Below are 15,899 nucleotides of genomic sequence, written 5' to 3'. Positions count from 1 at the left end.
GGGGAGAGGTGGAGCACCCTGTACCCCGAATGGGAAGAAAGCTGCCACCTGTCGCCATACACTGTGTGTGGCGTAAGTGGCAGAGGCCATGAGCACCTTGGGCCCACCGCCAGGACCAGTCAGCAGTGCCGGAAAAAGCTATTCAACCTCCTCAGGCTGGCCAGGGAGAGTAGCCAGCACCACATTCCTGGCACCAACCCTGTCCCACATACCCGTAACACACCCACCTTGAGGGCAATAGAAACCCAAACGCTGGCAGTCTGCCCGCCTCCCTACCCTGTACCACATGCCAGCACCCATACCATCCGCCATGGCCGGGTGCCTTGTTCACAAAGGTCACCAGCTGCCTACCCCCCCGTCTTGCCCCCCACCCCCCCACAAGGAGAAGGGATCGCACAACCATAGGGAGAGAGGGATGACTGGACGGGGCCCACCGGACCTGCAACCCACCCCCGCTGATTTGCGTTGTCCCTATGGCATAAGTGGCATAACCCCCACACACACGCCCGTCACTCCATCTCCCCCACACTGCTCCCACCCCACACCACCCTCACACACCCTCGCCACCCCATCTCCCCCGCACCACCTTCACCCCCCCCCCCCCCGCTACCCCCACACCATCTCACCCTACCTCCCTCACACCACCAATCCCAGCACCTCACCACCTCCACACCACCCCACCTCCCCCACACTATCACCCCAACCCACGATCCAACCATGCGTTATGTATTATGTTTTACAGGATCGCCGGGCGATGAATTGGGACTTCTGGTGTCCCCCGTCCTGGCCACAATCCCAGGACACGTCGAGCGACGAGGCGGCAACGGTCAGCGATGCGAGCCCCAAACGCCAGCCCGCCACATCCCAGAGCACCAGTCCGGGGACATAACCGACCTTCCGTCACAGCTGTCTCCAACACCCTCTACCGTCCCAGAGACACTCACATAGGTTGGGCACTTTAGTGAAGAGGCTCTTGGGGCACTATCTGGTGCACACCATACACATGCTGCAGTACAGCAGGTGGAGGTAAGAACCCACGAGGGGTCAGACGGTCGGAGAGTGGCCCCACCCCAGGGACTAGCCGTTGTACAGACGGGTCTCGGGCTTCTGGAAATGGCAGTCCCATCGATGCTGAAGATGCAGACACAGAGCTGGGGGCTACCTGAGGGGTTGTCAGCAACCATCCAGCGCCTGCAGGTACAGTTGAAGGAATCCAACCCCTGCAGGGGAAGAAGGCAGTGCCAACCATCCCTGCCACCCAGGCCAACACCGTACTGGTGTCATCCGCAGTGGAGGCATTGGGGCAAAGGTATTGGCCTTGGGTCAGGTTGTCCAAGGCCTGGGGCACTCTGTGTGGGCAGTGGCTGAGGGACAGGACAGGTCTGCCCTGTCACAGGTAGCTATGTACTAGGACCACCTGGGCATTGCAGCAGCACTCCAGAGCTTGGCCCAGTCACAACGGGTCATGTCTGCAGGCGTCGACAGCATTGCCCGGGTGCTGGCTGACCTGAGCATGTCACAGAGGGATGTGGCACAGTCCCAGAGGGAGGTGGCCCAGTCCCTGTGCTCCATGGTCATGAGCATTGAGACCCTGGTTGAGACTAGAGCGGGCCACCAGGGCTAGAAGCACTAGGTGGCATGGGAGCACCCAGTGATCGCTCCGGCCACACCCCCATTCCAAGGAGTAGCTTGAGGCTATCAGGCACCCCGAGGGAGGAGGAGGTGATGGGGCCCATGCCAGTGACCCCTGCATGGGTGGTGCCGGGATTCCGCAGTGCCTCGGAGCCTCCCGCACCGCCACCCCGCCCCCGTCATCGACAAATCCCATGGCAGCGGATAGAACAGGGTGGCACTAACCCAGCTGCGACACCCGAGAGACTGTGGAGCCTGTCCAGGCACTCCAGAGGACGGCTGCCAAAGGGGACCCAGGTCACAGGGTGGGAATCATTGCAGGCCACCTCCACCACTGAGGTACCACTTGGGGATCCACCTCGACATAGCGTTAGGGCCCGTAAGGCCAGAAAATTAGACACCAGGTAAGCGGCACGGGTGCAGCACACGGGATAGCATTAGGGGTACAAACCTGTAGAAAGATGCTCATCCATTCACAATGAACACCTGTTCGCAAACGTTCCAACCTTCCTCGGTGCTCTGTCAGAAGTGTCTGAGGGCTGGCTGCAGAGAGGGCGCTGGAGAGGAGATGGAAGCGCGATCGTTGGAGGTGGGCATGGCTAGTGCCCCCAGGTCAGCCACTGCTCACCGCCCCGGTACCCGGCCCCACCTCATCGCACCCCACCCCAATGTTCCCCCCCACATCCCATCTCCACCTCCGCCACCCCAAGGTTTTGGTGGGACCGTATGATGGAATGACGAGCTCGCATGCAGGTGTCACCCAGGTGGACGGTGAAAAGTTCTACCATGGACATGAGTCAGACAATGCAGAGTACCAGAGCTTATCGCAGAGCGGGTTATCATCATCCTCCATCACATGGGCCAGACCCGCTGTTACTGCCAACCCGGGCCTGCACCCCTTAGCGAGGAAGGTATGTATCATGGAGTGGGTTACAGTGCGGGGTTTGGTGCGGGGTTAGAGGCCACGGGAGAGCATGGTCGGCTGGAGTTGGGGGGGGGGGCGTTGGGGGGGTGCAATGGGATATTCGTGCCGCCAGGCCCCCTAGTCAGCAAACCTGGAGGCGATTAGAGCGTCCCATGCAAGGCAGCCCTGATGCACACATTGTGTGGCCTCCTGTGCCTGCCCGGGCCCCATGCCCTGCCCATCCTAACCCTCCCGCGCATCCTCCTCATCAGACAAGGTCTGCCATTCATCCCCCTCCTCCAGTATGTGGCCCCTCTGCTGCGCAATTTTGTGGAGGATGCAGCAGGCCACCACAATGTGGGAAATTCTCCTAGCGCTATACTGGAGGGCCCCTCCAGAGCGGTCCAGGCACCTGGACCGCATCTTTAGCATGCCGATGCACCACTCTATCATTCCCCTGGCCTGGGTGTCATTGTAGCGGGTCTCTGCATCAGTCTATGGCATCCGGAGAGGCGTCATCAGCCATGACTGTAGCGGATAACCCCTATTGCCCCCTCACCCAGAGATGCGCCTCAAAAGTGTCGGGAACCGTTGAATGTGCAAGGATGAAGGCGCCATGTACACTGCCTGGATATCGGACGCAGACATGCATGATGTGCATCTCATGGTCACACACCAGCTGCACGTGCATGGAGGGGAACCCCTTTCGCTTTGTGAAGACCACCCGATGTGCGTCGGTGCTCGTAGGGGGACATCCTGTCGATCGCCTCCTGAACCTGGGCGTCCCGCCGATGGTGCTGCACCCAACCACCTGGGCATCCTGGTGGGCTCAGTCTACATTGAACCTGATATATTGTGCCAAGCGGGTAGAGAGGGCCTCCATGACGGCGCAGATGCACCTGTGCACTGAGCTCTGCGAGATCCCTGACAGGTCCACACTCGCCCCATTGGTGAAAATGTTCAGCCGACTGTCACCTTGACATTCACCGGGAGCAGGTGTCTCACCGAAAATCCCCACAATTCCAGATGCACCATGATCCGGCAGATATGCCATAAGGTCCCCCTGCTCAGTTGGAATTTTCATGGCAAACCCGGTCCGGCAGATCCTCGAATATCAGGCACTGCCAGTACACACAAGGCCTAATGCGGTCCCACCTCCTCCTCGGCCTGTTGTAAATCTGAAACAAAAATAGAAAATCCTGGACAATCTCAGCACCCGTCCTTGCCGGCAGGGGTACTGGTGGCTGGCGCTGCCCATGCTGGCAGTATGCCCGGCGGTCCCTGTCTGGGGCCCTCCTGTAGTTGGTGGGGTGGAGGTGGGGTAGAGGGATGGGTTGAGGGTGAGGGGATGGGGTGAGTGCACCGATATGGCCAGTGTAGTTCTACGCAACCACGGGCCACGGTGGGCAGTCAGCAAGGTCGCAGCAATGATGGTCTGGTGCCGGGGATCACCCTGATGCCACAGCTCATCACCTGGGCACCCCCCTGCTACTATCCCCAGCCCTGGCAGACACCAATTCCCCCCCAGTACACCTGGTGCACGTTGGTGCTAAACAATTTTTACTCGAGGTCTCTGAGGCGCAGGGGTCAGATTGCATTCCTTGGGCAACGCTGGCGAGAGCATATTCAAGTGAGGCTGACAGGGCAGTACGATGATGCAGTGGTTAGCACTGCTGCAACACAGCGCCGAGGTCCCAGGTTCGATCCCGGCTCTGGGTCACTGTCTGTGTGGAGTTTGCACATTTTCCCCATGTTTCCATGGGTTTCGCCCCTACAACCCAAAGATGTGCAAGGTAGGTGGATTGGCCACGCTAAATTGCCCCTTGATTGGAAAAAATGAACTGAGTGCTCTAACTTAAAAAAAGAGTGAGGCTGACTGCACACTTGAATATGCAAATCTGGATCCCATCCTCATTGGGTGGGATCTAGATTGCGAAGCCTCATGGAATCTCGTTGGAGAGACCTCTCGCAAGATTTAACAGCCCTATCGTGTCTCGGGTCAGTCGCGACGAGGGGTAGATCATAGCCTTCCTGATTTTTTGGGGATGTGGGAGTTTCTCAGAGATTGGACCACCACTTTGAAAGGGTGCCCCGATCTCTAAGTGAGCTTGATGATCCCCCATACACCCCACCCACAGACAATATCACCCTCCCCCTCGGACACATGGGCATTACCCCCCACCCCCCCAAATGTGGACACCCTGCTATGGTGTCGCTGAGGGTCCCTCTTTTCAGACCTCTCCACCCTGCATTCGGCCCCCCCCTTTCTGCATCCCCACCCTTCTCCCCCCCCCCCAACTTTTAGGATGGCCCTTCATACCGCCCTTCACCCCCCCCCCCCCCCATCACTCATAACCCCCCTCATCCCCCCTTTCATGGGCATAGCCCCTTCAGGGCTAGCCCTTGGCAGGGCTGCCCTGGCATCTAGTAATCCTGGCACTGCCACCCAGACATCATGGCAGGCCCTGCTAGCCTGGCAATGTCACCCGTGCACTTTGGCAATGCCAGGGTGGCAGTGCCAAGGTGCCAGCCTGTTGCTGCAGGGTGCCCAGGTGCCAGAGGGTGAGCCAGGGTGTCACCCTGCCCTGTATCTGACCACCCAGAGGTCTCCAGAGGCCTGGAAACCCTCCCAGGTTCTGTCACACCTGACCAGTACTAAACGGAGCTATGTCAAGGTCTCCCAGGTGCGGGCATTAGTTCCTGAGCCTTGGGAGAATCAGGCACCGACATATTTAAATGAGCCTAATTACTCATTTAAATATGTCTATCTGGATCTCGCCCGGCGAGGGAAAGATCCAGATCGCGACGGTTCGTGAGTTCTCATTAGATCTCGTGGGGTGTTCTGACCATCGTGAATTTTGAGAGATTAATGGCCTCGTTGCGTTACCAAGTGGGGCACGACAAAGGAGTTTGATTGCACCCAAACATTGTTAATTTACAGCGTAGAGCAGAGAGTCAGAGCTGTCGATCAAGCAGTATTTTAACCAGGGCTGGATATACTCTTGGCTGAAAGCCCAGGCATCAATTAGAGTACTAAAACACCTGATCCAAGGTTTCAATTTCTAAGTTTCTGCTACTGATAAAGGGTTTAGTACTTTTATTGGGCTGTAGTAAACATGATTTGTTTAAGCAAGTGGAAAATCATCAATAAATGACTGTTTTTGTTTAAAGCCTTTATTTTTTACAAATCTATTATCCCTACAGGACTCATTGCTTGTATATGGTGTATAGTGAGTGAATGGGCATGGATGTGCATTAACATGGCATGGGATGTATGAGGGGCAAAAGTGATTGTTTGAGGGGCACACCTTGGCATGGGGGGCATGAAGGAACATGTGGGATATTTGGGGGAACATAGCTTTCCAGAAGGGTATGAAGGAACAGCGGGGATTGGGGGAGGACATGAGATGATATGGACGGTTTATGGGAATGTATGGGGGTGAGGGGTATGAGGGATGAGAGGGATGACGGCAGAAGAGCCTTTGTGTTTTGATTTTGTATGGGATGCAGCACTAAGCTGAGCCCTTTAAGTTGCCTGCCCCTGCACTCAGCAAGCCCTGTGTCTGCCTCCGAACATTTTCCCAGGTTGGCTGGCCCAACTGCAGCACATACCTCCCCTACCACAATGGAAATGCCATCCCTGCAGGCACTCTCTCCCAGAGTGGGAACTTCGGGCCAGGAAATGTCTTTGTCAAAGTCATCAAGACTAAATGTTAGCCTTCTCTCTCCACAGATGCTGTCAGGCCTGATGATATTGTCCAGTATTTTCAGTTTTTGCTTCAGATTCCAACATCCACAGTAATTTGTTTTTATATTCATGTGAATCTGTCCTGATGAGTTCAAGATGAAAAGCTTCGACAGTATTTTGCCTTTTTCCGGAAATCCCCAAGTTCTTTACTGCCAAATGGCTCATTTATATTTCATTACATTGCAATAGTAATTTGCTTCTACAAATCAAAAATGTGCCTCAACTCATTTGGGTCACTTCTGAGGCAATGTAAACATAACAATCTTTGTTCAAGCATTTCAAGAGAAATTCTGAAAAAATATTCTCAAGACTTCAGTTTGATAAAAATTGAAAACACTAGTCTTAAAAACGCTTTTAAAAATTATTTTTGATAGGACGAGACAGCGGGGTTGTGCAGGATATCTGGCTGTAAATTGCATATTAATTCCAATTCATACCTGGCACAAAAGAAGATGGTTGTGGTTGTTGGAGGTCCCCGGATATCACTGCAGGAGTTCTTCAGCAGAGTGTCCTAGGCTCAACCATCTTCAGCTACTTCATCAATGATCTCCCTTCCAACATAAGGTCAGGTATGGGGATGTTCGCTGGCAATTGCACAATGTTCAGCACCATTCGTGACTCTTCAGATATTGGAGCAGTCCCCGTGTAAATGAAGCAAGACCTGGAGACCTTGGGCTGACTAGTGGCAAGTGCCAGACAATGACCATTTCCAATAAAAGAGAATCAAACCATCCCCCCTTGATATCCAATGGCATTACCGTCACTGAATGCCCTACTATCAACATCCTGGGATCATAATTGACCAGAAACTGAACTGGACTAGCCATATAAATACTGTGGCTACAAGAACAGGTCAAAGGCTAAGAATCCTGAGGTGAGTAACTCACCCCCTGATTACCCAATGTCTGCTCACTACCTACAAGGTACAAGTCAGGAATGTAATGGAATACTCTCCACTTGCATGGATGAGTGCAGTTCCAACAACACTCATGGATCTCAACGCCTTCCAGGAAAAAGGAAGTCTCTTGGTTGGCACCCCTTCCACAAGCATTCACTCCCTTCACCACTGGCGTACAGTAGCAGTTGTGTGTACCATCTACAAGATGCACTGCAGGAACTCACCAAGGCTCCTTGGGCAGCACCTTCCAAACCCACAATCAGTACCATCTAGATTAGAAGAACAAGAGCAGCAGATACCGGGGAACCCCACCACCTGGAGGTTCCCCTCCAAGTCCCTCACCACCTCGACTTGGAAACATATCACCGTTCCTTCACTGTCGCTGGGTCACACTCCCTAATAACATAGTGGGTGTACCAACACCGCATGGATTGCAACAGTTCAAGAAGGCAGCTCAGCACCACCTTCTCAAGGGCAATTAGGGATGGGCAACAAAGGCTGGCTGAGCCAGTGTAGCCCACATCCCATAAAATTAATTTAAAAAAAACTCTCCTCCACTGGTGGTTGGTTGGATCTTAAAATTACTGCTTTCACAGCTTTAGAAAGAGGATAATTTGTCTTTGGGATTATAAATACCCCGGAGGCCGAGTAGTTGAATAAATGCGAGTTTCTTCAAGGTGAAAGGAAACGGCTGCTGGGGAGGTGTATACACACAGTATAAGTCCCAGTTGGGACCAACGTGGCGGTCCCAGTACTTTAACCGGCTTTTAGACAGGTTAATTATGATCTCCAGTTAGACGGGCCACCCCCCGTTAGCTGGGAAACTCATATGCCACAAGTCCCACAGGGAGATCAATTAAGGTATCGGTGTGGGCCTCGTGAGGCTTATTGCAGTGATCTAATCATCACGGGTGTGTACTGCAATGATCTCAATGCCCGATGTGCAGATCTACAAGACTAACTTGAAGCCCATCAAATGACATCACTGAAGGGTCGAATGCCATTATTGAATAATGAAGGCACTCATACTGGAGACAAATGATTTAAATTATGGAGGAAAAAAACGTAGAACACCACTAAATCTGCAGAGTAAACCAATCACAATGCGAGTTCTTACAACACAAGTCAATTGCATGCTGAATTTGCCATGATTTCTGATATAGAAATTCACAAAGATGTTTTCTCTCGATATACATACTCCACCAAATAACCCACCTGTTCCAGTTATTCAGCCATTTACCACCTTCAATCTGTTAAGACATTTAAGGCAGAAGGAACTAGTGATAATATATTGCCATTAAAAGACAAAAATGCGTTTGCATTTGATGAGGCAATCAGGTGCACACTGGAGCATCCCTCTTAATTTCTCAGTGTTCAGCCAAACAGAGAAGACGAGCAATCGATTTTGATGGATGCAATAAACCTAAAATCAGCTGCAAATTGCAACTGTGACTACCCAGTCCATTTCTGAATACAACTAGATAAGACTACCAGAAGCCAAAAAGAAAGTGAAAATCATCGCCATGTGTGAAGAGGCCATGTGGTTGCAAAGAGCCATGTAGAAAAAATTCAAAAAGTACACAATAAAACGTTAGAATGAGCACAATTTCCTTTATCGCACATTAAAGAAAAATAATCTTACATGGATTTACAAGACAGAGATTTCAGCTTACCATTAGCAAGGAGCAGTTTGGCAAAAAATGTCAAATATGCCATCTTTATTTCCTCCAGTGGAATAATTTTGTAGACAGGTGTTTAGGTCACAAAACAAAAACGTACCCTTCAAGAACTTTTTTAAAGGATAAAGTGATTTCATCCAACCTCTTTTACCTCTGCTTGCATCATTTCCTTTCTTTTTCAAAACAGCCAACCAGGGCACAGCTCTAGATTATCTGCATCCGCAACAACAAAATTGATGATGCTAGCTTTTGAGATTGGACGGAAAACCACAACAGGATGTTAATTGCTAGGGGGGCACAGCCTTAAATCACTCAGAATATTCTGCACCGTAGTGCCAATGCTGCTAAATGTTATTAAATCAATGAGATTGCACAAGGTAGATTCAAATTATTTTTTTGCTCTCATCAAGGACCATACTTGAGGAATGTGTGAACATTTCCATTTTGCTTGTACATTTCCTCAAAATTAAACCTTTCCTGTCCCAGTTTGATACAAGTTAAACGCAGAGGAAATCTCTAGTCGCTCAATGTTATGTTGAAACCAATCACAGGTAAATACTCTGTTGCATATTTTCCACACCAGCCAGCCTCAAATCTTCTTTGAGTGAGGTTTTCAATTCTGGACTATGTTTCAATGGTATCAATAATAAATAAAAAATACTATGGTAGCATTTTTGTGGGAATTCTCCTGATCTTCTGCTATAACTTCAGTGTAAGATGAGTGCAAACCCAGGGAAATGATGTGGAAATCTGTTGTGCTGTTTCTTTCAGTCCTTCTTTCTGATCTTCTGTTAAGGTAATGACAGGAGAGTTGGAAATCCCCACACAAATTCTGGCGCGTTAGGTGGAATTTTCCCCGAGTGGCACCAAGTGCAGTAGCCGGCATGAAAAAAGACGTTGTTCCCACCAGCTGCAAGGGTGTACCTTTTTTGTGCCACATCATTCGCTTCCTGCCTCGTTAATTATGCAGGCACAGGAAGCATGCCGTATCACTGGCAGGCAGGCCCTGATACGATCATCATGCTGTTACCGCGCCACCTCCTCACTCAAGATATCATATCTAAATTACTGCCGTGCACACAGTTCTCGATACTTTCAGCCCAGGGCTGCTCCAGTGAAGACATGGCCCTGAAAGCCAAGGAGAGTTCAGTAACTCATCCATTTGGAGACCTGTTGTGATGTTTTCTACCCCCGCTCTGACCACAGGAGGGCCAGCAATCTCGGCCAGGAATCTCACCACTCATGCTTGGGAGGCATTGGCAGTGATGGTCAGTGCCAACATTGCAAAGAATAGTTCACCCACCCAGTGCAGGAGGAAGAATGATCTCATCCGTGCCTCCAGAAAAAAGCAACAATCTCATTGCTCTGAACTCACATGCCTATCACACATTCACTGGCATCTTACTCACTGTCAGCACAAGGGACATCACAACACACTCCCTCACACACACCATCCATCTGGCCTCATCTCCTGCGAATATTGCCTCCACAACCCTCAGCACGTTGAGGACACTTGCACAGATCAACGTGTACCCCCCCCCCCCCCCACACACACTCTCCCTTTCCCATGCAAACCCTAGCTCTGTAGCCATGGAAAAGCCACCCCTGCCTAAGCGCTAGTCTGGTAGGTAAAGATTGGTCCGTGAGGCCGCCTTAAAGTGAGGTGGTACTGCCTGCAAAGCATGGCACTGACGTCAGCGAGGGTCCCAAAACAACGTTGGCATGGGAACCTCAAAGTTCTGAGCGAATGCAGTCGGCAAATGCACGTTACTTATGTACCATTGTGAAAGACATGTAATCATGATTCAATGAGGGGGGGGGGGGGGGGGGGGGTAGGGTGGGATGGCTCCGGTGGGCAGGGCTTATAATGAGTTGCTGAAGTATTGAAATTAGGATCCTGATATGCAGCGGCGAGCAATGAGGCACACCATTGACAGGAGGGGGGGAAGATCGCAAACTGGTCTTACAACAACGTGAAACTGAGTTTTGCAATCTACCGATATTTTCCTTTCCCGCCTGCTGTGTGAGGCACGATCAATTTGGCTGGAGACGAATTGAATTCAAACTGAGGCTTTATTAGTATCTGAAGTGTGGCCTCCTACAGCAGTTGACGAAATGGCTGCGAGCTGAAGGCCACGCATATTTATAACCCGGCTCCTGGGCAGAGCTAGCATGCAGGGGCCCAGGTGAACCTGTAGTGTAGGTTCTACCATACAACCCTGAATATAAGAACACAGTGGTTTACCACATTCACCCTTATTAAAATTGAGTCCAGCGGGGGTGGTGGAAAACTATATACAATTCCCAATCTTTATTATATACAGAACGGTAAAAAAATGTCTCTGGTCATCCGGTGGGCTGGTCAGAGGTTCAGCCGGTTCGGCGCCTTGATCATCCTCTGGGATCGACGAAGTGGAGCCGGCTATGTTGGTGCTGTCGTGGTCGAAGTTGACTCCGGGAGCGTGCCAAAATCCTCTTCATCAACGGGGGTGGGCAGGGGGAGGATGGACAGTCCTGGGGGGGATGGGGGCGGCGGTGGAGGGGAGGGTGGCGCCAGGGGCGACGGGGGTGGTGCGGGGGTGGAACCTGCTGGTGCCAGGTCTCCGAGGGAGACGGTATCCTGGCGGCTGTCGGGGAACGCCACGTAGGCGTACTGTGGGTTTGCGTGGAGCAGGTGCACCCTTTCCACCAAAGGATCCGCCTTGTGGAGCCACACATGTTTACGGAGAAGCACGGTTCCCGGAGCTGTGAGCCAAATTGGGAGTGATACCCCGGATGTGGACTTCCTGGGGAAGGCAAAAAGACGTATTGTTAGTGGCAGTGCAGAGTAATGAGCGAATGGAATGTAGTGCATCCGGGAGGACCTCTTGCCAGCGGGAGGCCAGGAGATTCCTGGACCGCAGGGCCAGCTGGACGGCCCTCCATACCGTCCCATTCTCCCTTTCTACCTGTCCGTTTCCCCGGGGGTTGTAGCTCATCGTTCTGCTGGAGGCGATACCGCTGCTGAGCAGGAACTGACGTAGCTCATCACTCATGAATGAGGATCCCCTGTCACTGTGGATGTAGGCGGGGAAGCCGAACAGAGTGAAGATAGAATTAAGGGCTTTAATGACAGTGGCAGACGTCATGTCGGGGCATTGGATGGCGAAGGGAAAACGGAAGTATTCATCGATCACACTGAGGAAATACGTGTGTCGGTCGGAGGAGGGGAGGGGGTCTTTGAAATCCACGCTGAGGCGTTCAAAGGGGCGGGAGGCCTTCACCAGGTGCGCGCGGTCCGACCGGTAGAAGTGTGGTTTGCACTCCGCACAGACCTGGCAGTCCTTGGTGATCGTCCTTACTTCCTTGACGGAGTAGGACACATTTCGTGCCTTAATGAAGTGGTACAACTGAGTGACCCCTGGGTGACGAAGGCTGTCGTCCAGGGCCCGGAGTCGGTCTACCTGTGCGCTGGAACATGTACCGCGGGATAGGGCATCTGGGAGCTCGTTGAGTTTACCAGGGCGATACTTAATCTCGTAGTTATAGGTGGAGAGCTTGATTCTCCTCCGCAAGATTTTGTCATTTTTGATCTTGCCCCGCTGTCTGTTGTTGAACATGAAGGCTACCGACCGTTGGTCAGTGAGGAGAGTGAATCTCCTGCCGGCCAGGTAATGCCTCCAATGTCGCACAGATCTAACGATAGCCTGGGCCTCCTTTTCGACGGATGAGTGCCGAATTCCGGAGGCATGGAGGGTGCGGGAAAAGAATGCCATGGGCCTGCCTGCCTGGTTGAGGGTGGCAGCAAGGGCGACGTCCGATGCGTCGCCTTCTACTTGGAAAGGAAAGTGTTTTGTCTACAGCGTGCATTCCAGCTTTGGCAATATCAGCTCTGATCTGGGCGAAAGCCTGTTGGGCCTCGGCCGTCAGGGGGAAATGAGTGGACTGTATGAGTTGGCGGGCCTTGTCCGCATAGTTTGGGACCCACTGAGCGTAATACGAGAAGAACCCCAGGCAGCGTTTGAGGGCCTTGGGGCAGTGGGGGAGGGGAAGCTCCATGAGGGGGCATGTGATCGGGATCGGGCCCCAGAACTCCGCTCTGAACCACGTAGCCGAGGATGGCTAAGCGGTTTGTACGGAACACACACCTCTCCTTGTTATACGTGAGGTTGAGGAGAGTGGCGGTGTGGAGAAATTTGGCGAGGTTGGCGTCGTGGTCCTGCTGATCATGGCCGAAGATGGTCACATTGTCTAGGTACGGAAACGTGGCCCGCATGCCGTACCAGTCGACCATTCGGTCCATCTCCCTTTGGAAGGCCGAAACCCCATTGGTGATGCCGAAGGGGACCCTAAGGAAGTGATATAGATGGCCGTCTGCCTCGAAGGCGGTGTATGGCCGGTCCGATTTACAAATGGGGAGCTGGTGGTGAGCGGATTTCAGGTCCACCATTGAGAAGAACCGGTACTGTGCAATCTGGTTAACCATGTCAGATATGCGTGGGAGGGGGTACGCGTCGAGCTGCGTGTACCTGTTGATGGTCTGGCTGTAGTCCACGACCATTCGGTTTTTCTCCCCAGACTTAACCACTACCACTTGAGCTCTCCAGGGGGTGTTGCTGGCCTCGATGACTCCCTCCTGAAGCAACCGCTGGATCTCGGACCTGATGAAGGTCTCCTCCTGGTGGCGACGAGTTTGCAATCTGGAGTTAGATTGGCAAAGAGGATCGACTTTTAGGGTCGCGAGGCCACACACAGTGAGGGTGGTAAAGGTCCGCCGAATTTAAGGGTCAGGCTCTGGAGGTTGCACTGAAAATCCAGGCCAAGGATAAGTGCAGCGCAGAGGTTAGGGAGGATGTAGAGGCGAAAACTGTGGAACTCTACGCCTTGGACTGTGAGCGTGACCGTGCAGTACCCCCGGATCGCTACGCGATGGGATCCGGAGGCCAGGGAGATACTTTGATTGGTAGGGTGTACCGTAAGGGATCAGCGCCTTACCGTATTTGGATGTATAAAGCTCTCGGCGCTCCCTGAGTCCAGTAGGCAGGAGGTCACGTGGCCGTTGACTTTCACGCTGGTGGATGCGTTGGTCAGAGTGTGTGGTTGGGATTGGTCGATTGCCATGGATGCGAGTCGTGGTTGATCGTCGGGTAGTGAGGCAGCCGCTGAGTTGGGGTCCTGAAACGCCATTGGTCTCCATGTGCTGCGGGGTGGACAAGATGGTGGCGCCCGGAGGTCCTGGGGGGGGGGGGGTCACAAAATGGCAGCGCCCATGGAACGCATGTTGCGGGGTGGAGAAAGATGGCGGTGCCCATGAAACGCATGTGTTGTGCGGGGGAGAAGATGGCGGCGCCCATTGCTCGCACATGGCCTGGGGAGGAGAGGGGGATAGTGGCGCCCATTGTCCGTGACCGGGGGGCAACCGCTGCCGCTGAGCGGGCTGGCACACCGCTGCTTGGTGGCCCTTCTTCCCGCAGGCCTTACAAAGGGCAGCGCGGCCGGGCAGCGTTGGCGGGGTGTCTTTGTTGGCCGCAAAAATGCCTCATGAGTCTTAGATCCGGTCGAACAAGCATTTTCAGCCTGCGAGAGGCACCTGTTAGCAATTTTCTGAGCGATACAGTATTTCTTGTACATAACCGAACTCAACCCAGTAACTATTTTGACCGAGCACCCCCCAACACAGCTTTTATTGGACGGCCGACTAAAAGACGGCACAGTAAGCCAAATTCGAGCAGCGCGATGGACCCTACTCCGACAGGGACGCGATATTACCATCAAACGGACAAAAACGCCCACGTTTCTGGCCGATAATTTGCACTATGCAGGAACCCCACATCAGTGCGAGATCATAGCCCCAAAACACACCACAGGACCCTTTGTCCCAAAGTCGGTACCAAGAAAGACAGGTAGCGGACCCCAGATCGCGGACAAAGCCCTGAGAATTTATGTTGACGGATCGTCCACAGTCCTTGAGGGCAAAAGGATAACAGGCTGTAGTATTTGTGGAGAGGACGCGCAGGCACGCACTTTAGAAGAGACAGCTTTAAAGTTGCCTGGACACTTAGGTTAGCAGCCATTGCTTACATTGTTCAGCACCCCGATTCATTCCCGACCCCTGCAGACATATATTCGGACAGTTTGCACGTCTGCAACAGCCTTACGGAATTCCTACCCCTGTGGGAATCGAGAGGATTTATTTTCGCGGACGGAAAACCTCTACCCTCAGCCCCACTGCTCAAACATATCCTTCAGACAGCTAAAGGCAGAGAATACGGCATCATCAAAGTCAGAAGCCACCATCACTCCTCCCCATGCGGTAATGTGAAAGCTGACGCCCTAGCGAAGGCAGGCTCACGACATGGCCACTTTTGGCAACCCCCCCGAGAGTGCCCCAGTACACGCAGTTAAGGTCTCACAGACCAACATCCAAGACTTAGCCCAGACACAAAAGGAACACGAGACATTGAGGGAAATTTTAAAAGGAAACTTCCCAGCTCCCTATGAAAGGTTTAGAAATTATTTGACGGTCCATGAGGGAATCATTTTAAAAGATGGAGTTTATGTAGTCCCCACCCAGGACAGAAACAAAATAATTTACAAGTTCGATGACGGACATGGACATCAAGGGATTGAATCCACCCATGCCCACCTCAGATCCCTCTGCTGGTGGCCCGAGTTGAAAACCGACGTGTCCCATTACATCGAGAATTGTTTAATTTGCGCCCAAAACAACCTCGATAGGTATGCGAGAAAAGCCCAGCTCCGACACGCCGTCCTGTAAATGGCCCATGGACAAACCTCCAATTGGATTATATTGGTCCCCTCCCGCCCTGCAGGAATGGATACAAATATGTATTGGGCATGATAGACACATTCACGACTTCCGGGTGCGGCGATGACCAGCTAAGTCGCACGTTTCGGCAGCTCCTGGTGGAACGGACTTTTGGGCTCTTAATAGGAGCCCCAACGGCAATTTAAACGGCCAAAAACACTGTACGGTAAACTAGAAGGGAATCCCCCCAGACACGCATGGATAAAGGAGAGGATAGCAGCCGGATTGCG

The 15,899-nt window shown here is 52.6% G+C and overlaps 1 protein-coding gene across 5 annotated transcripts in view; it reads right to left on the bottom strand.

The window, feature by feature from the left end:
* Positions 1–15,899, bottom strand: part of LOC140408650 (uncharacterized) — a 1,063,199-nt gene that overhangs the window by 358,766 nt on the left and 688,534 nt on the right. For 3 of the 5 annotated variants that reach the window (XR_011940163.1, XR_011940164.1, XM_072496137.1), the window contains exon 1: positions 8,856–8,976. The exons of the other annotated variants lie outside the window; for them this stretch is intronic. Coding sequence is in view for 1 of the 3 variants with exons in the window: in XM_072496137.1 (XP_072352238.1) it covers positions 8,856–8,898 (43 nt within the window). In the remaining 2 variants the exon portion in view is untranslated. Of the gene's footprint in view, positions 1–8,855; positions 8,977–15,899 lie in introns of those variants that run through there. 5 annotated transcript variants of the gene reach the window in all.

This window comes from Scyliorhinus torazame, chromosome 3, assembly GCF_047496885.1.
Source record: "Scyliorhinus torazame isolate Kashiwa2021f chromosome 3, sScyTor2.1, whole genome shotgun sequence".
NCBI classification, from domain to species: Eukaryota; Metazoa; Chordata; class Chondrichthyes; order Carcharhiniformes; family Scyliorhinidae; genus Scyliorhinus; species Scyliorhinus torazame.
This window is presented reverse-complemented; position numbering and strand designations above follow the sequence as displayed.